Here is a 21628-nt window from a genome sequence, read left to right as displayed (position 1 = left end):
ATTATCATATCCACACATGTATAATAAAAATATTTGAATACATTTTAAGAATAGCTAGACATATTTACATTTCTCGTGCTGAGACGTGTGCAGGTTGAAAATCAACTGATGTGGCATCATGTGGTGGCAATACCACAATGTGCCCACCAGGGGCAATACCACAATCTGCTCACCAGGGGGCTCCTCACAGTTTTGGGGAAAATGGCGGACTAACGCCTCGTCGCTAAAACGCTCTAAAGCAGGTAAACAAGAGTGGACAGCAAATCAGGCCCCGGGTGTGCTAATGCTAATATTTATAGTGAAGTGGCGGAGAAAGACCGGTCTAGCCTGAGCTATTACCCTTTAGAGAGAGTGAGTGTGTGTGTGTGTGTGTGTGTGTGTGTGTGTGCGCGCGTGTGCGCGCGACAGGGCAGACCGTCGCCTGCTGGACGTGGCGTTTCTGATCGGCTTTTATGAACGCCGGCTCACACGCACCGGCTCTCACACGCATCCGTGCACATGCAGCGCAGGAGAGGGCGGAGGGATCTCGTGTTCGCTGTGTGGTTTGAATGGAGCTCCACAACGTTGGATGCCGCCGCATTCTGGATGTAAACAAACCGGAGGTGATAAACAAGGGCGGCAGCAGGACCCGCAGCTTCCCGCCGCTCCTTCCCGGGGGAAAGACCTCCTCGCCGGCCCTCCCGACCTCCTCGCCGGCCCTCCCGACCTCCTCCCGACCTCCTCGCCGGCCCTCCCGACCTCCTCGCCGGCCCTCCGGACCTCCTCCCGACCTCCTCGCCGGCCCTCCGGACCTCCTCCCGACCTCCTCGCCGGCCCTCCGGACCTCCTCGCCGGCCGCTCTCACGCCGTCTCCCGGCCAGACGGAGAACCAGGAGCGGGCTGCTTTAGGTTGGACGCCATTCCTCTCGGTGGAGAAAAAGGCGCACTTTTATTGAAAAACGACATCATCCGTGAGGAGAAACGCAAAACGACGATGAAGTTTTAAGGTATGTAGGGAAATATTCAGCCTGACCTCTGAACCCCGTTATTGCTTTATTCGCTTTACGATGTTGAAGCAGGTGATACATTTGTAACATTCCAGCTGGTTTTCTTGGTGTGGAAGCAAACTTCCTTTAATCTGGGGCTCAATCTTCCTCATTGTTTGACACGAATTCAACTTTTCCCCTCCTCTCCTCACTTTGGCTCATTTTGATCTTCACTATAGTGGCAACAAAGTCCACTTGCTTCTATTTAGGGTTAGTTTAGCCACTAATTTGGCCTAAGCGGTCCACAGCCCAAATATTCATCTTTCTTCCCATCATAGATTAGATGTTGAGGACTTTGGGTTCCCTTTATAGCATAATTCCTCAAGGATTTAGTGAGATGTTCCATGAAACTCTTGTTGCTTCTTTCTTTTCAGGATCCCTCCAACAAGGCGAAGACTCTGTGATCATCATGTCATTTAATTGATGATTAATCCATAGTCACTGAGACGGAAGGTTTCCACCTCTAAAGTGAGAAAAAAGCAGTAATATAATAGTTTTATTGCACGCCTCCATCGTTTATTCAGGCCTGCTCTGAAACGCTCTTTTACATTTCCATAAACTTTTCTCACATTTGCACTTTGTTAGTTGTGGTTGAAATATTGCTTTTTCCACACAATTGGGCCAATTCTTTTCACAATTTCACCCCCCCCAGTTTCTCTCCACCTGTTTTGAAGGACGCCCCTGTGTTGTGAGCTTCGTCAGTATTACTGGAGTATGAGGAAACCTGCGCCACACAAATGTGAGGATTTGGCCTCACATCTTGTGTATTTGCGTTAAACTATATATGTTAATCGATTTATTTTACCATCTGGTAGCTCTAGAGTGGAACGGTGACAGACAAATCAAGCATGCCCAGAGTGGAAGGTCCTCCCGAGTGTCCTCACAGCACCAAGGTAACTAATCTAACCGGGGTCAGGGTTAGGGCCGGGGTTGAGGGCCGGGGTTGAGGGCCAGGGTTGAGGGTTAGGGGTCAGGGTCAGGAGTCCAGAAGCAAAATGTGCAGTGCCTTTCATTCAGGAAGATGGTCAATAATTAACACTTGTAAACAGTCCTTTTAAGCATACACGTATATTGTATACAAAATGCAGTTAATTGTAATGAGAGTTAATTGTAATAAGAGCAATGAATGTGTGTAATAGCTATGCTATGCCGTGTTCTTCAGGCCATTTCAGTTGGGAGAAATACCTGAAAGAGACGGCTGCTATTGCTGCTCCATCTTCTTGCTTCAGACAGGTAATCATGCTTCCTCTTGATTTCGCTCACCTTTGCTGCGCCGCTCCACAACTCAGTTTCCCTCACCTTCACATAGAGCCCTGCACCTCCAATGAATGGGTTCAAAACGGGGATGAAGCTGGAGGCCCAGGACCCCCGTAACACCACATCGACCTGCATCGCCACTGTCGTGGGCTTGACGGGCTCACGTCTCCGGCTCAGGTTGGATGGGTCAGACAATAAGAATGACTTCTGGCGCCTGGTGGACTCCTCGGAGATACAGCCAATTGGCAGCTGTGAGAAGAATGGAGGCATGCTGCAGCCCCCCCTCGGTGAGCACATATGAACTTTACACTACTGACACTAATTACTAGTTTGGCTGGGAGCACAAAACACTTGTTTCAAGTTAATGCTTAAAAGTAACCTGGTGAAGCTTCTGTTGTTCCATAGAAAATTATTGTGGCACGTCACAATTTTAGGGTTAGGGTTGAGCCTAATTGCATATCTAAATCCCATAATCTATATTTGTGCTGAAAGTATTATTTTCTTTGAGCTAGCTAATGAGGCTAATCAGTACTTCATGGAAGCAGAGGTTGTGTGTTTAACTTGGTCACCTTGGTGTTTGTAGCATCATTTGATCCAAAGCTCATGAAATTCAAATGAATCTTTGGTTTCTTCTTCAACAGGTTTCCGGCTCAATGCTTCATCCTGGCCCATGTTCCTCCTGAGAACATTAAATGGAGCTGAGATGGCGCCCTCTCGCATCTTTCATCAGGTAGGTGTGTCATGTCCCCGCGGATTCGCTGCTTCCAGAGAACAGTAGGATTTGTGTTATTTCTGTGCAGTTTCCTTACATAAAGGAACACACAGGTAATTACAAACTTGGCTTCATCGCCGATTTCCTTTTTCCACCTCAATGTTTCCCAGCAGGAGCCCCCCAGTCCAGAGAGGAACTACTTTAAAGTAGGCATGAAGCTGGAGGCTGTGGACCGTAAAAATCCCCACTTTATCTGCCCGGCCACCGTGGGTGCGCTGCGTGGCGCGGAGGTGCTGGTCACCTTTGATGGTTGGCAGGGGGCCTTTGATTATTACTGCCGCTTCGACTCACGCGACATCTTCCCTGTGGGCTGGTGCCACCTCACTGGAGACAACCTTCAGCCACCGGGCACTAAAGGTTTGGACCTACCAACACCACACTCACCCCATCAGACATTTTGGAACTGGGAGAAAATGCTTTTTCATCTTCAGGCGATCTCACGTCTCAACATTCCACAGTTGATGTGGAATTTAAAAACATATTTCCAATATAGCGTTTCCCTATTCCTTCATGTGCTCACTGATTTAGCTGTTCTTTATATTCTTGCTCATTTTGAACAATACTCAATTGAATGCATTTAAGAGTTGTTGTTTGGCCTTTAAATCATGGATACAGTTATATATTTCAAACATAATTTCAGCATATAGAGATGATACTTGTGTTTATTTATTCTTTAATTAAAAATTCAATATGGTGTCTTAGATATTCCGGGCCAGCATGAGGAGCATGAGGCCTTGAGTAAGAGAACACACTTTGTCAGACCTAACCTGAAGTTATCGTGCACAATGACAACTGTTGTTAGAATTCCCAATATGTGAGGGAGTGGAAAAGTAAGGAGTACAACAGAAAGGAGGGACATGTGTTTATAGCCAGCCAGTGTTTTATGAAGGTCTGGCACTGACCCAGTTGGCAGACACGGATCCTGCCGTGGTAGAAATGAGCCTGGCTGCCCCACCACAGGCCTCTGGCACCCCTGGCCAACAGTCAGAGGAGCCGTCCTAGAGAAACCGAGAGATCTGGGCGATAGAGAAGATGGAGAGTAGAAGAAGAAAAACCAGACCTTTGCTGTGAATGGGGGACTCTTTATATTTATCTGTGGATGGTGGGAGGAGAAAAGGAAAGAGTTGAGCAAAAAAAGATTAAAAAAGAGGAGCAGCTGAATCCAAGAGAAGCTACACAATGGTCGAGATATTTGGGCTCTTGTCAGGACTGTAAAGGTGAGTCAAGGCGGCACATTCAGCTCCACAGAGATTTAAAGCCGTTGCCACATCAGTGGTCGCCCATGTGAGCTCCACCAACAGTGATAGACCAAAGGAATATCAGGTTTGTGTAGTGCCAGCGCTGCCATCTGCACTATGGATGTTAGCATCTCAAGCTGTCAGTGGTGTCTCTGTGCTAAAATGGTATATTAGCGCGCAGCTAATGATGAATGCAGTCACCTCGCAGGCTTTACGAAGGGTGGGAAACACACGCTTCTTAGCTCTCAGAGGCGTAAATGTTAACCAAATGCTAACTGAATCAAATCTAATCAAGTTAAGACTTTTCCAAAACCAAGGATTAAAGTAGTTCCCAATTTCAGAGCATGAAATCACATCACTGCCTCATGAAGCCGAAATACCGCTGGGGAAAAGATGTAAAAAAGACAGAAGAAAATAGTTGTTTCTCCAGCGTGCTAGAAAAGCTACATGTAATAAGACCTTTACCTGTGCTCAACCTTCTCCCTCCCTGGGCTTCCAGAGCAGAATCACCTGGACCTGAAAGTCCAGGTCTCTCCTCCCTCCTGGTGTTCATTTGAAAAGAACCCTTAAGCTGTCTGTTGCTTTGATATTGGCTGTGAGTTCCATTCTACTGATATCAGGCCGGTCGTCTGTCTTGCGTGAGATTTAGAGAAATGCTGCGTATCACCAAAAAATGTTGAAACATTTCAAGTCTCCTGACGGCCGGACATTCTGATGTGACCTCCAACCCTCTTTCTTTGAGAAGCACACTTGAGACTGAGATCCTTTGGCTTGGAATGACATGATGTTCAAGCTAGCAAGACTGTTTGTCCTCTGTTTGTGTGCTCGTGCCGTGCGCCGTAGCTTCCAAAAGAGATGCTTTTGGTTTTAGTTTTATCGCATCACAAGAGAAACGGCTGACAACCTTCCCTGTTGAAGCTCTTCATTTAACAGAAGATGTGTTCACTTTTGATTAAACTCTCATTTTTACTTGGATCCATGAAATGATTCTGATGGGTGGTCTGTAGTATCTGCCTTGTCTTGGGGTTTCCCACCTTTCGTACTGTGGAACAGTGACAGAGGGACGTTTGCAGAGCTTAGCTATGCACCCCAATCCCACTGCAGGCAGCAGACTTCCAGGTCAGAAAGGACGCCAGCCGGGGCGCAGAAAGACCAAGGTTGCGGATGCCTGGGGTCAGAAGACTTCGCTGTCGGGACTAGCTGGCCTCCGATCGACGAAAGATCCCGAGCCTGTCGCCTTCCCCAAGAAACGAGGGCCCAGGCCAGGCAGTAAGGTATGATGCTGGACACATTGGCAGGCAGCCGTTGAGAACTCGACTGAGCATAATAATGAGGGCTGCACTGCATTATTGGGTTAGCTGCTGGAATACAAATGGAAAATGATTATAGACCTCCTAATCATGCTATAAAGCATAACTACATCTCAAAGAAAACACGTGTATCTGGAGGGAAAGTAGTGTTGTTGATGACTGTAGGCCCACTCCTGACATTTTACTCATTATATTTCAATTAACCATTTTGTTGTTTTCAACAACACAAATGACTTCCCATGATTGGCTGAGATGGAGTCCGATGACTTTTTGGAGGCAGCTTTCATCAGGAACTGCCACTGCTGGCCTCGCCCCTCCTGGAAAAACAGGCACCTGTCCATCTCCGGACATTGGTGCTTCTGGTCCGGTGTGGACCAGCTCCAACGTCAGACTAGCTCATGGTCGGCACATAAACTAGCTCAAGTCTCGGTGTGTGTCTCGCTTTTTCGTTTTGCTTTTGCGGGTGTCGGTATCGTGATGACGGTGGTGGGGAAGCTGTTGCTGGGGGAATCTGAACTGCTCCTTCAGCCCCACCCATAATCAAGTCAGTTTTTTTAATCGTTAGCCTAGACACATTGGCCAAAGCCTAGAGACAGAGACAAGCCGATATTTAGAGGGTTCAGTCATTCATTACTTATCATGTCGAATGTCATTGTTATTAGGGGACTAGTGGTAGTAGGGCATGGTACCGGGACACCCTCAGAGGTGCCCTTGAGTAGGTGACAAACCCCCATACTGCACGCACAGGTCCCTGGATGTGCTGGCCTGGGTGCACCTTGCCTCCAGCGCCATCCCCGTGACCCCGATTAAACCAGTCCATCAAAGAGAAAAGTCATTTTTGTTGTTTTAGAATAACGGCTATTGGTGCTTCATCTATTATCATTATTAATATTGTTGTTATATTGACTATATCGTAGTGGTCGACCTCACTGTCTCCCCCTCACAGTTGAGTTGGGGAAAGAGAGCTGGCTGGCTGGAAGCTGTCATAGCTGGACCAGGGCGACCCAGAGGCAGACTACCCACCAACTGGGTGCAGAGAATAGCTGCCCAGCAGGCTCCGGCTTCAGGAGAACATATCAGAATCCCAAAGAAAAGAGGGCCTAAGCCAGGTCGCAAGGTACATGTGCACGTTGTCAGCTCGGAATTACCCAACCTTTAGTTTCATTACATTTTATTGACTGTACACTGTTGACAAATCCTAACTTCAGAGTCAAAAATCTGTCCAGTTATAGAAGGTTTGTCAATATTGAGTAGCATCTTTTTTGTGTATTTCTGAGCCCAACAATAAATGATCTAAATGTGTGTTTCTATCAAAGAGAAAAAGAGGCGTTGTGCCTAATCCAGTCCCCACGTCTCCAATGACAAGCACCCCAGAGCCTGGCGCCAGTACTGTGCCCCTGGACAATGCCACCATCCCCAAGTCTGCACTACCGGCCCCAACAGGTACACAACATCCACAGCCCATAATACACTGTACTGCACCGGCAGATGTGGGGTATGTGTAGGGTGGTATGCAAAAGTTATGGCACATCTGGTCAAACTTTCTGAAAAGAGGGAAGATGAAATGATTTCTAAGATGCATAAAGTTACAGAAAGCACATCCCCTTTTGGGGGTGCCGGGCCCCCTGATACGGGCCGTCCGCTCCCTGTTCGATCGGTGTCAGAGTTCGGTCCGCAGTGCTGCAGTAAGTCGAACTCGTTTCCGGTGAGGGTTGGTCTCCGCCAGGGCTGCCCTGTGTCACCGATTCTGTTCGTGACTTTTATGGACAGAATTTCTAGGTGCAGTCGTGGTGTTGAGGGGGTCCGGTTTGGTGACCTCAGGATCGGGTCTCTGCTCTTTGCAGATGATGTGGTCCTGTTGGCGTCATCGGCCCGTGACCTCCAACTATCACTGGATCAGTTTGGCGCCGCATATGAAGCGACTGGGATGAGAACCAGCACCTCCAAATCCGAGGCCATGGTTCTGAACCGGAAAAAGGTGGAGTGCCTTCTCCGGGTCAAGGAGGAGATCCTGCCCCAAGTGGAGGAGTTCAAGTACCTCGGGGTCTTGTTCACGAGTGAGGGAAGAATGGAGCGGGAGATCGACAGGCAAACCGGGTTCGTTGGGGTGAAGAGATTTACCGGTCGATCTTCGTTCCTACCCTCACCTATGGCCATGACCTTTGGGTAATGACCGAAAGAACAAGATCACGGGGTGGCTGGGCCCCTCCCCTAGAGAGGGGGAGAAGCTCTGCCATCCTGGAGGAGCTCGGAGTAGAGCCGCTGCTCCTCCACCCCCTGGACGCCTCCCTGGTGAGGTGTTCAGGGCATGTTCCTCTGGTACGAGGCCCCCGGGAAGACCCAGGACCCTCGACTGGTCTGGGAACGCCTGGGGATCCCTCCGGACGAGCTGGAGGAAGTAGCTGGGGGGAGGGAAGTCTGGGCCCCTCTGCTTAGGCTGCTGCCCCCGCGACCCGACCCCGGATAAGGGTTAGAGGGATGATGGATGGATGGATGGATGGATGGATGATAAACACCACAAGCCGACACTTGACACCATAATGTTTTATGAGATGTATGTTTTCTTGCCCTTATGACATGAACTGTTCTTGCTCCTGTTCCTGACCCCGTCCCCTGTTCCTGTCCTTGTCCCTGTCCCCTGTCCCTGTGCCTGTTCTTGTCCCTGTTCCTGCCCCTGTCCCTGTGCCTGTTCTTGTCCCTGTTCCTGCCCCTGTCCCTGTGCCTGTTCTTGTCCCTGTTCCTGCCCCTGCACCTGTCCTTGTCCCTGTGCCTGTTCCTGTCCTTGTTCTTGCCCCTGTTCCTGTCCTTGTCCCTGTTCCTGCCCCCGTCCCGTCCCTGTCCTTGTTCCTGCCCCTGCACCTGTCCCTGTCCTTGTCCCTGCACCTGTTCCTGTCCCTGCACCTGTCCTTGTCCCTGTTCCTGCCGCTGTCCCCCGTCCCTGTGCATGTTTAACGTTTTGCCTTTTGGAGATTCTTTCATTTTCCCCTCGCCTAACTGTGACGTACATGAACAGAAATGTGGACCAGGGTTAGGGTTAGCATTAGGGTTAGTGGTAGGGTTAGCATTAGGGTTAGTGGTAGGGTTAGCATTAGGGTTAGTGGTAGGGTTAGGGTCAGAGTTAGTGGTAGGGTTAGCATTAGGGTTAGTGGTAGGGTTAGGGTCAGGGTTAGTGGTAGGGTTAGCATTAGGGTTAGTGGTAGGGTTAGGGTCAGAGTTAGTGGTAGGGTTAGCATTAGGGTTAGTGGTAGGGTTAGGGTCAGAGTTAGTGGTAGGGTTAGCATTAGGGTTAGTGGTAGGGTTAGGGTCAGGGTTAGTGGTAGGGTTAGCATTAGGGTTAGTGGTAGGGTTAGCATTAGGGTTAGTGGTAGGGTTAGTGGTAGGGTTAGCATTAGGGTTAGTGGTAGGGTTAGGGTTAGGGTTAGTGCCTGAACTTTAGCGGGAGGACTGTATCTGTCACTACTAACCATCAGTTTTGGGTTCTCTGTCCCCTAGTTTGTGTTTATTTGAACAAGTTTGGGAAGGTAGGACCCCATTTAGACCAGCAGCGGATTCAGCAGCTCCCGGACCACTTTGGGCCAGGCGGCGCCTCCTCGGTGCTCCAGCAGTGTGTTCAGGCCTTTGTGGACTCTGCTTATCATCAGGCCACTGCCTTTGGCTGCCTCAGGTCTGGACAAGGCGGTGGAATCATTTCAGGTGACTCCCTTTTTCAGCCGGGTATAAAACCAATGAATGTGCACGTCAGTTAACCTCACTTTTGTCCACCTAGCATATTTTGACCAGCAGCAGCACACCCTGACTCTGCCCACAGTCAGTAGCGTCACCTATGCACTCCGATTCCTGGAAAAACTCTGTCACAGCCTTCAGTGCGATCCTCTGTTTTGCAGCCAGCCTGTAGCCAGAGGAGGCGTGCACTCCGAGAGCCGTGCACACACACCGGGTGAGTGTTCCTGATTGGCTGAAGAGAGATTCACTCTGATGAGTGTGTGACCACATGGTGTGCAACAGTTAATCATATTAAAGGTGTATATGGTATATTTCATCATAGATCATAGAATCAAATGTTAAACGGTTTATGAGACCCAAAACTGGCACCTGAATGATGGCAGAGAAAAATGCAAATGAGTGGAGCTGTGAATTTGAAAGGCTTCATCAAGGCCCAGCAGAATAAAATAAAAATGTAGAAATACAATATATCTCTATGTCTAGTGTCAAGAATCTAAATGATGTTTAGATTCCTGAGAGAAAAGAGGCACCCGAATGAGGGAGAGGAAACTTCTAACTGTACCTGTGTCCCTTATCTGTGTTGGGGGGTTGGAGAGATGGTTTGGAGACCCTCATAACTGTTCTAACCCTAACCCTCTGAGGGGGCAACTGTTCTAACCCTAACCCTCTGAGGGGGCAACTGTTCTAACCCTAACCCTCTGAGGGGGCAACTGTTCTAACCCTAACCCTCATAACAGGCTCAGGTCAACGAGGCAAAGGTTAGGGTTAGAACAGTTGCCCCCTCAGAGGGTTAGGGTTAGAACAGTTGCCCCCTCAGAGGGTTAGGGTCAGAACAGTTGCCCCCTCAGAGGGTTAGGTTAGAACAGTTACCCCCTCAGAAGTTAGGGTTAGAACAGTTGCCCCCTCAGAGGGTTAGGGTTAGAACAGTTGCCCCCTCAGAGGGTTAGGTTAGAACAGTTGCCCCCTCAGAAGTTAGGGTCAGAACAGTTGCCCCCTCAGAGGGTTAGGTTAGAACAGTTACCCCCTCAGAAGTTAGGGTTAGAACAGTTGCCCCCTCAGAGGGTTAGGGTTAGAACAGTTGCCCCCTCAGAAGTTAGGGTTAGAACAGTTGCCCCCTAAGAGGGTTAGGGTTAGAACAGTTACCCCCTCAGAGAGTTAGGTTAGAACAGTTGCCCCCTCAGAGGGTTAGGGTTAGAACAGTTGCCCCCTCAGAGGGTTAGGGTTAGAACAGTTGCGCCCTCAGAGGGTTAGGTTAGAACAGTTGCCCCCTCAGAAGTTAGGGTCAGAACAGTTGCCCCCTCAGAGGGTTAGGTTAGAACAGTTACCCCCTCAGAAGTTAGGGTTAGAACAGTTGCCCCCTCAGAGGGTTAGGTTAGAACAGTTGCCCCCCTCAGAGGGTTAGGGTTAGAACAGTTGCCCCCTCAGAGGGTTAGGGTTAGAACAGTTGCCCCCTCAGAGGGTTAGGTTAGAACAGTTGCCCCCTCAGAAGTTAGGGTCAGAACAGTTGCCCCCTCAGAGGGTTAGGTTAGAACAGTTACCCCCTCAGAAGTTAGGGTTAGAACAGTTGCCCCCTCAGAGGGTTAGGGTTAGAACAGTTGCCCCCTCAGAAGTTAGGGTTAGAACAGTTGCCCCCTAAGAGGGTTAGGGTTAGAACAGTTACCCCCTCAGAGAGTTAGGTTAGAACAGTTGCCCCCTCAGAGGGTTAGGGTTAGAACAGTTGCCCCCTCAGAGGGTTAGGGTTAGAACAGTTGCGCCCTCAGAGGGTTAGGTTAGAACAGTTGCCCCCTCAGAAGTTAGGGTCAGAACAGTTGCCCCCTCAGAGGGTTAGGTTAGAACAGTTACCCCCTCAGAAGTTAGGGTTAGAACAGTTGCCCCCTCAGAGGGTTAGGTTAGAACAGTTACCCCCTCAGAGGGTTAGGGTTAGAACAGTTGCCCCCTCAGAGGGTTAGGGTTAGAACAGTTGCCCCCTCAGAGGGTTAGGTTAGAACAGTTGCCCCCTCAGAAGTTAGGGTCAGAACAGTTGCCCCCTCAGAGGGTTAGGTTAGAACAGTTACCCCCTCAGAAGTTAGGGTTAGAACAGTTGCCCCCTCAGAGGGTTAGGTTAGAACAGTTACCCCCTCAGAAGTTAGGGTTAGAACAGTTGCCCCCTCAGAAGTTAGGGTTAGAACAGTTGCCCCCTCAGAGGGTTAGGTTAGAACAGTTACCCCCTCAGAAGTTAGGGTTAGAACAGTTGCCCCCTCAGAAGTTAGGGTTAGAACAGTTGCCCCCTAAGAGGGTTAGGGTTAGAACAGTTACCCCCTCAGAGAGTTAGGTTAGAACAGTTGCCCCCTCAGAGGGTTAGGGTTAGAACAGTTACCCCCTCAGAAGTTAGGGTTAGAACAGTTACCCCCTCAGAGGGTTAGGTTAGAACAGTTGCCCCCTCAGAGGGTTAGGGTTAGAACAGTTGCCCCCTCAGAGGGTTAGGTTAGAACAGTTACCCCCTCAGAAGTTAGGGTTAGAACAGTTACCCCCTCAGAGGGTTAGGTTAGAACAGTTGCCCCCTCAGAGGGGGTTTGAAGCTCTACCCTGACCCTTTACCTCCTGCCCTAACCCTAACCCTGACCCTTTACCTCCTGCCCTAACCCTAATCCTGACCCTTTACCTCCTGCCCCAACCCTAATCCTGACCCTTTACCTCCTGCCCTAACCCTAACCCTGACCCTTTACCTCCTGCCCTAACCCTGACCCTTTACCTCCTGCCCTAACCCTAATCCTGACCCTTTACCTCCTGCCCTAACCCTGACCCTTTACCTCCTGCCCCAACCCTAATCCTGACCCTTTACCTCCTGCCCCAACCCTAATCCTGACCCTTTACCTCCTGCCCCAACCCTAATCCTGACCCTTTACCTCCTGCCCTAATCCTGACCCTTTACCTCCTGCCCTAACCCTAATCCTGACCCTTTACCTCCTGCCCTAACCCTAACCCTGACCCTTTACCTCCTGCCCTAACCCTAACCCTGACCCTTTACCTCCTGCCCTAACCCTGACCCTTTACCTCCTGCCCTAACCCTAATCCTGACCCTTTACCTCCTGCCCTAACACTGACCCTTTACCTCCTGCCCCAACCCTAATCCTGACCCTTTACCTCCTGCCCTAACCCTGACCCTTTACCTCCTGCCCTAACCCTGACCCTTTACCTCCTGCCCTAACCCTGACCCTTTACCTCCTGCCCTAACCCTGACCCTTTACCTCCTGCCCTAACCCTAACCCTGACCCTTTACCTCCTGCCCCAACCCTAACCCTGACCCTTTACCTCCTGCCCTAACCCTAACCCTGACCCTTTACCTCCTGCCCCAACCCTAATCCTGACCCTTTACCTCCTGCCCTAACCCTAATCCTGACCCTTTACCTCCTGCCCTAACCCTAATCCTGACCCTTTACCTCCTGCCCCAACCCTAACCCTGACCCTTTACCTCCTGCCCTAACCCTGACCCTTTACCTCCTGCCCTAACCCTAATCCTGACCCTTTACCTCCTGCCCTAACCCTAACCCTGACCCTTTACCTCCTGCCCTGACCCTTTACCTCCTGCCCTAACCCTAACCCTGACCCTTTACCTCCTGCCCTGACCCTTTACCTCCTGCCCTAACCCTAACCCTGACCCTTTACCTCCTGCCCTGACCCTAACCCTGACCCTTTACCTCCTGCCCTGACCCTAACCCTGACCCTTTACCTCCTGCCCTGACCCTTTACCTCCTGCCCTGACCCTTTACCTCCTGCCCTGACCCTAACCCTGACCCTTTACCTCCTGCCCTAACCCTAACCCTGACCCTTTACCTCCTGCCCTAACCCTAACCCTGACCCTTTACCTCCTGCCCTGACCCTTTACCTCCTGCCCTGACCCTAACCCTGACCCTTTACCTCCTGCCCTGACCCTAACCCTGACCCTTTACCTCCTGCCCTAACCCTAACCCTGACCCTTTACCTCCTGCCCTAACCCTAACCCTTTACCTCCTGCCCTGACCCTTTACCTCCTGCCCTAACCCTAATCCTGACCCTTTACCTCCTGCCCTAACCCTAATCCTGACCCTTTACCTCCTGCCCCATCTCAGTCTCATCTGCAGACAGGAAGTGTCCCTCTGAGCTGGTTCAGCACAATTTTACAGGTCGGAACAAAGATGAAGATTCAGAAGAAATCAGTGATTATCACAGTTGAATTTAAGCCACGGTCTAATCTGATCTACTCTGATCTAATCTACTCTGACCTAATCTACTCTGATCTACTCTGATCTAATCTAATCTACTCTGATCTAATCTAATCTACTCTGATCTAATCTAATCTACTCTGATCTGATCTACTCTGATCTAATCTACTCTGATCTAATCTACTCTACTCTGATCTAATCTAATCTACTCTGATCTAATCTAATCTACTCTGATCTAATCTACTCTGATCTAATCTAATCTACTCTAATCTACTCTGATCTAATCTAATCTACTCTTTTTCTTTGGGGCCTGACGAGTCGTGACAGAGATGTAATGAGGTTCTTTTAATGGTGTTTTTAAAGACATTGATGACGCATTTATTCACTAATTAAGTGTTTCATTTCTAATTATGTGCTGCAGGCATTAGATTGGGGGCCTAGCCTAGCCTAGCCTAGCCTAACCTAACCTTGTGGCGTGTCTTCAGGGGTTATCAGGGTCCAGGAACGCCCACAGCCTGGTGGCGGAGACCCCACCCTCTGGACAGTCGATGATGTCATGCGCTTCATCAGAGAGAGTGACCCTTTGCTGGCCCCCCATGCTGACCTTTTCAGAAAACATGTACGTTTATAGAGAGCGCTCCTCTGAGCCGTGCTTCCATCCCTTCAGAGATCGCTGACCTTTTTCCTCTCTGCTGCAGGAGATTGACGGCAAAGCCCTGCTGCTGCTGCGTAGCGACGCCATGATGAAGTACATGGGTTTGAAGCTCGGCCCTGCGCTCAAACTCACGTTCCACATTGACAAGCTCAAACAGGCTTGAGGAGATTCCTCCTATCTTAACAAATTCTGAAGCTCTCAACAGCCGCTCAGCCAGTGAGGAAGATTTCTTCTGTGTAGCACGACCCAGCCTCGAGGCAGCAGGACATTTTCTAGGGTTCAATAAAAGTTGGGTTACTTGATGGCTCCTGACCATTTTACGGTGTTTTTATGTTCCAGTTGGAGTAACCAGCACATTTCTTATTTGTATGGAGGAATCTCTGTATGTTTGTGATGTTTTTAAGCTCTTGGTGTGGCATAAGTTAGAGGTTAGTCAACCCTACACTAGCACTACATGCATCCCCATAGCAACTGAAATGGTAGTTATGGGATTAAAAATGTATTGCAAAAGAAGAAGCACTAATAATAATGCTGTTGAGTAAATACAGCCATGGGCAAATGTCTTTACTGCTCCTATTTTGGTAACTGTCATTGTTATTTCTACTTTTTAAATTTTATACTATATCATTAGAGCTCCTACAGGCAGAGCCTTATGATACTTAATGACGTTCAATAAATATTTAATAATTTAAATTTGGGCTCATTTTGTCCTTCGGCAGTTTGTACTTACGTTTTCGATAGTTCGCCAGCAGGTGGCAGCACAGTGCTGCGCACGAGTCTGCCTCCTGTTTCTCAAAGGCCGCCGGTCACGTGTTGAAGCCCGTGGTCACGTGTTGAAGCCCAGGCTAACCTGCCAGGTATTTTTACACCATGCAAAGGTTCTATACTTCATGTACATACTTGTCAACATGTGGCCTCCTCAGCACAGGTTTTGTGCCACGATGTGCTTATTTATTTTTTTTCGATTGTTTAAAGGTCCGATCTGTTTTTGATGCCATTTCTGGTAAATATGTGTGTCGTCGTTTCTGTCCGTTGGCTGTCCATCTTGTACAAAAAACAAAAACCCTCTATTGAATTAACAACAGCAAAAAAGGCTGAATCCTTGGTTTGAAAATACGTTTTTGCTGTAAATCCTGATGTAAAACTAGATTCCACTTCAAATGTGAGTATGAATGCAGGTCTGTGTTTGAGACAGCACATGATTCCCAGTCTGGCCCGAGTCTTCATCCTTGGAGCGCCTGGATGAAGTGTGATTACAGCTAAAGTGCTTCTTGGTTCTTCTGAGGAGCTAGTTTTTAAACTTATGACACCACAAATTTGACTTTCTTTTTTTCTGAAGAGAAAAAAAGGCTTACAAAATCAGACATAAAAATGGAATTGAGTACACTTGTAGGGTGCACACGCATGTGTAGTGTTTTACTCCACGGTTGTGTCTTAATGTTGTGAAACTTTAGGGGAAATCTGCTTGTGAGATTAAACCATAGCCTCCAACAGCTGTATGAAGAAAAAAGAGAAGTGTGACAGTTTCGGTGTGCCTGAAAGGAAGTTTTGTGGCCTCGTCGTTTAGTCATAACGATGAGAAAAACAACTGTATTGCTTGAGCTGTCACCCTAGCAAAATGTGGCTGTCTGCACACTGTGCACCCACGACTGGTTCCTGGCTAGTTTTAAGACAATGCCATTGATACTATTGCCAGAACGCTACTATCTCATTGGTCAACAGCGAACTAAAGCTATCGGGTTAAAGAAGCAAATCATGCTGTAGGGAGATAAAGCAAATCCTTTAAACAACATACATGTCCTGAAGTATTCCTGATATCCACCCCAAAGCTCATCCTTTTATCCACTGGCGGTCCTGAGAACCAGCAGGTGTCTCCGGGTTCAAAAACAATTAGTTTAGAGAATATGGAGCTTTTCCATGTAATACTTGTAAATCCTGACAAAAGCTGCTCTCCAGCATTTGATTAATCTGCATCCTATAGCTGGTTGTTCTGTCTTTGCTAGCATGTAACCGTCACCAGATTAGGCTTAAATCTAACGAGGACGTTACACAGTAACCAGAGCTTCCCTGCGTGGTGCCAAAGAGCCTCTGGCAGAGTTTAGATGATTCCCTGGGAATGGTTGAACGGCTGGAACGAAGGCAGGGAACAGTGGCGTCACATGTTGCTGCCATCAACAGAACATTTCATGTTTTGAGCCTAAAGGGGGGTAATATTTGCATCATGTGATGCAGGTGCACATATCAACGACTTCTGGGTGGTCCGTTTGTTTTCCTGCTGAAAATAAATAAAATTGCAAAATGCTACTGTACAAGAGAAAAAACTGCTTCAACCCCTAAAACTACCTAACATCTACGAATTTGGAAAAAAAAAGACTTGAGAGTTTGACCAAGGCTTATTACAAAGTGGGTCTATGGCTGAAGAGCCCAGCTCTGCTCAAGCCTTCGATATGTTCTTCGATATGTTCCTCATTCTCAGGACATCTCGTGCAGCTACGCATGAACACAGGAAAGGGTGCAAGGAAATAAATGATTTAGACTTCCACTTCAAAGAGCTGGCAAGCCATTGGAGCCCGGATTTGGGGGGGCTGAAGAAATTCAAAGTTGGGGAAGTTTAGGGGAGGAGCTGCCAGTCACGAGGCAACGTCGGGGTCACCTGCCCCCACGTGCCTGAATCAGCCTTAGCTGTAAAATGTACATTAAAATATCCAACGCCAAACTATAGAACTGGGATAACAGAGAACTGGGATAACTGGTAGAACTATAGAACTGGGATAACAGAGAACTGGGATAACTGGTAGAACTATAGAACTGGGATAACAGAGAACTGGGATAACTGATAGAACTATAGAACTGGGATAACTGATAGAACTGGGATAACTGATAGAACTATAGAACTGGGATAACTGATAGAACTGGGATAACTGATAGAACTATAGAACTGGGATAACTGATAGAACTATAGAACTGGGATAACTGATAGAACTGGGATAACTGATAGAACTATAGAACTGGGATAACTGATAGAACTGGGATAACTGATAGAACTATAGAACTGGGATAACTGATAGAACTATAGAACTGGGATAACTGATAGAACTGGGATAACTGATAGAACTATAGAACTGGGATAACTGATAGAACTGGGATAACTGATAGAACTATAGAACTGGGATAACTGATAGAACTGGGATAACTGATAGAACTATAGAACTGGGATAACTGATAGAACTGGGATAACTGATAGAACTGGGATAACTGATAGAACTATAGAACTGGGATAACTGATAGAACTGGGATAACTGATAGAACTATGGAACTGGGATAACTGATAGAACTGGGATAACTGATAGAACTATAGAACTGGGATAACTGATAGAACTGGGATAACTGATAGAACTATGGAACTGGGATAACTGATAGAACTATAGAACTGGGATAACTGATAGAACTATAGAACTGGGATAACTGATAGAACTATAGAACTGGGATAACTGATAGAACTATAGAACTGGGATAACTGATAGAACTGGGATAACTGATAGAACTATGGAACTGGGATAACTGATAGAACTGGGATAACTGATAGAACTATAGAACTGGGATAACTGATAGAACTGGGATAACTGATAGAACTGGGATAACTGAGAGAACTGGGATAACTGATAGAACTATGGAACTGGGATAACTGAGAGAACTGGGATAACTGATAGAACTATGGAACTGGGATAACTGATAGAACTATGGAACTGGGATAACTGATAGAACTATAGAACTGGGATAACTGACAACTGGGATAACTGACAGAACTATAGAACTGGGATAACTGATAGAACTATGGAACTGGGATAACTGATAGAACTATGGAACTGGGATAACTGATAGAACTATGGAACTGGGATAACTGATAGAACTATAGAACTGGGATAACTGACAACTGGGATAACTGATAGAACTATGGAACTGGGATAACTGATAGAACTGGGATAACTGATAGAACTATGGAACTGGGATAACTGATAGAACTGGGATAACTGATAGAACTATAGAACTGGGATAACTGATAGAACTGGGATAACTGATAGAACTATAGAACTGGGATAACTGATAGAACTGGGATAACTGATAGAACTATAGAACTGGGATAACTGATAGAACTGGGATAACTGATAGAACTATAGAACTGGGATAACTGATAGAACTGGGATAACTGATAGAACTATAGAACTGGGATAACTGATAGAACTGGGATAACTGATAGAACTGGGATAACTGAGAGAACTGGGATAACTGATAGAACTATGGAACTGGGATAACTGAGAGAACTGGGATAACTGATAGAACTATGGAACTGGGATAACTGATAGAACTATGGAACTGGGATAACTGATAGAACTATAGAACTGGGATAACTGACAACTGGGATAACTGACAGAACTATAGAACTGGGATAACTGATAGAACTATAGAACTGGGGATAACTGATAGAACTATGGAACTGGGATAACTGATAGAACTATGGAACTGGGATAACTGATAGAACTATAGAACTGGGATAACTGACAACTGGGATAACTGATAGAACTATGGAACTGGGATAACTGATAGAACTGGGATAACTGATAGAACTATGGAACTGGGATAACTGATAGAACTGGGATAACTGATAGAACTATAGAACTGGGATAACTGATAGAACTGGGATAACTGATAGAACTATAGAACTGGGATAACTGATAGAACTGGGATAACTGATAGAACTATAGAACTGGATAACTGATAGAACTGGGATAACTGATAGAACTATAGAACTGGGATAACTGATAGAACTGGGATAACTGATAGAACTATAGAACTGGGATAACTGACAACTGGGATAACTGATAGAACTGGGATAACTGATAGAACTATAGAACTGGGATAACTGATAGAACTGGGATAACTGATAGAACTGGGATAACTGATAGAACTATAGAACTGGGATAACTGATAGAACTGGGATAACTGATAGAACATGGAACTGGTGATAAACTGATAGAACTGGGATAACTGATAGAACTATAGAACTGGGATAACTGATAGAACTGGGGATAACTGATAGAACTATGGAACTGGGATAACTGATAGAACTAATAGAACTGGGATAACTGATAGAACTATAGAACTGGATAACTGAATAGAACTACAGAACTGGGATAACTGATAGAACTGGATAACTGATAGAACTAATGAACTGGGATAACTGATAGAACTATAGAACTGGGATAACTGATCAGAACTGGGATAACTGTAGAAACTATGGAACTGGGATAACTGATAGAACTGGGATAACTGATAGAACTATAGAACTGGGATAACTGATTAGAACTGGGATAACTGATAGAACTGGGATAACTGAGAGAACTGGGATAACTGATAGAACTATGGAACTGGGATAACTGAGAGAACTGGGATAACTGATAGAACTATGGAACTGGGATAACTGATAGAACTATGGAACTGGGATAACTGATAGAACTATGGAACTGGGATAACTGATAGAACTATAGAACTGGGATAACTGACAACTGGGATAACTGACAGAACTATAGAACTGGGATAACTGATAGAACTATGGAACTGGGATAACTGATAGAACTATGGAACTGGGATAACTGATAGAACTATGGAACTGGGATAACTGATAGAACTATAGAACTGGGATAACTGACAACTGGGATAACTGATAGAACTATGGAACTGGGATAACTGATAGAACTGGGATAACTGATAGAACTATGGAACTGGGATAACTGAGAGAACTGGGATAACTGATAGAACTATGGAACTGGGATAACTGATAGAACTATGGAACTGGGATAACTGATAGAACTATAGAACTGGGATAACTGACAGAACTGGGATAACTGATAGAACTATAGAACTGGGATAACTGATAGAACTGGGATAACTGATAGAACTATAGAACTGGGATAACTGATAGAACTATAGAACTGGGATAACTGATAGAACTATAGAACTGGGAGAACTATAGAACTGGGATAACTGACTGGCTCCCTTTGTGGTATCCTGGCGCCCTGCTTGTTCTGGGCTTTATGTTCTGTAGAGTCGAGCCCATCTGACCCGGTTCTCCTCAGGCCCGGGAATGTGACCCCAGGGTTTGTGTCCCAACCTCCTTGATGAGTTTCCGTGGTCTTCAAATTGTTTCTCACCGTAAAAGAGATCCTGACATTTTTCTCCACCTCACAGCTTCTACCAGGACGGAACTGTTGGTTGGTGACGTCATGTTGAGAAGAAGAAGAGAGCTCAGGGTGGAGCTGGAGAGGCTGAAGAAGAGAGTTCAGGGTGGAGCTGGAGAGGCTGAAGAAGAGAGTTCAGGGTGGAGCTGGAGAGGCTGAAGAAGAGAGTTCAGGGTGGAGCTGGAGAGGCTGAAGAAGAGAGTTCAGGGTGGAGCTGGAGCGGCTGAAGAAGAGAGCTCAGGGTGGAGCTGGAGAGGCTGAAGAAGAGAGTTCAGGGTGGAGCTGGAGAGGCTGAAGAAGAGAGCTCAGGGTGGAGCTGGAGAGGCTGAGGAAGAGAGCTCAGGGTGGAGCTGGAGAGGCTGAAGAAGAGAGCTCAGGGTGGAGCTGGAGAGGCTGAAGAAGAGAGCTCAGGGTGGAGCTGGAGAGGCTTCAGTCCGCCCGTCTGGCCTCTGTGGCAGGTCCGTACGAGGACAACGTTGCCCTTCACTGTTGGTAGCTCCTTAGCCATTAAAAACCTCTTCCTTTCATTTAGCCGGCAGAAGGTGCTTGCTGTGTGGCATGCAATTATGGGATGCATGCAGGACGGCGTCCTGACCCTGTGCTAGTTGCCAGATCAGCTCATCAGATTTGCAGCAACCATGCGAGCTGCAAACGTTAGCTAGCGTTAACGTTAGCTAGCGTTAGCTGTGCCAAACCGATGCTGTGAAGCCACGATAGCAGATGTTCGAGGCTGCCTTTTGGACTCAACGCTGGTCTTTAACCCATTTTACTGAAACCAGCCCAGTCAAGGTTGATTCCACCGTTGAGCAAAACACTGTTTCTGCTTTGGAATGACAACATTGTGCTCAACCCCCCCAAAATCACCACTCTCAACGATTCCTTTCTTGTTAATGTGACAAAGTAAATATGGTGATGCCCCTTCGGATGGGACCCCAATCAAGAGGTTTCACACCCTCGTGGCCCAAAACTGTGCCAGCGACTTTAGAGAATCACTGTTTTACCTCAGCGGGACGTTTTTGTTCACCTGCTGAAGCCCATTTCTCCAGCCGCCCACTGGAGAAACAGCAGCACCATCTTGTCCAGTGGAACTCGTTAAGGCCTTGATTAATGCGCACTTTAACGCTGCTCTCTCCTCCCGACCGCACGTCTAAACTCAAACGCTGGAGACCAACCAGTCTAAAGTATACTGCCTTTTTCCCCCCACATAGAATGTCACAAAGAAAATGATGCA

At 47.2% G+C, this 21628-nt stretch overlaps 1 protein-coding gene across 5 annotated transcripts; it reads left to right on the top strand.

Annotated features, from left to right (window-relative positions):
* The first annotated feature begins 790 nt into the window (after positions 1–790).
* Positions 791–14854, top strand: LOC115246497 (polycomb protein SCMH1-like). 5 transcript variants are annotated; one of them, XR_003889123.1, is made up of 16 exons: positions 797–986; positions 1400–1493; positions 1678–1764; positions 1841–1918; positions 2188–2258; positions 2335–2569; positions 2924–3012; positions 3165–3411; positions 5397–5566; positions 6549–6719; positions 6919–7045; positions 9095–9295; positions 9369–9409; positions 9487–9539; positions 13992–14125; positions 14205–14854. XR_003889123.1 is itself a non-coding variant. In XM_029839467.1 (15 exons), the coding sequence occupies exons 3-15, from the start codon at positions 1740–1742 to the stop codon at positions 14322–14324; spliced, it is 1836 nt and encodes a 611-aa protein (XP_029695327.1). In that variant the 5' UTR covers positions 802–986; positions 1400–1493; positions 1678–1739; the 3' UTR covers positions 14325–14854. The 5 variants fall into 5 exon arrangements, 4 of the variants coding, with proteins under 4 accessions (XP_029695328.1, XP_029695329.1, XP_029695327.1 ...); XM_029839467.1 differs by having other exon boundaries at positions 802–986; positions 3168–3411; positions 9369–9539; XM_029839466.1 differs by having other exon boundaries at positions 802–986; positions 9369–9539.
* The last annotated feature ends 6774 nt before the right edge of the window (positions 14855–21628 follow it).

This window comes from Takifugu rubripes, chromosome 7, assembly GCF_901000725.2.
Source record: "Takifugu rubripes chromosome 7, fTakRub1.2, whole genome shotgun sequence".
Lineage (NCBI taxonomy): Eukaryota > Metazoa > Chordata > Actinopteri > Tetraodontiformes > Tetraodontidae > Takifugu > Takifugu rubripes.
This window is presented reverse-complemented; position numbering and strand designations above follow the sequence as displayed.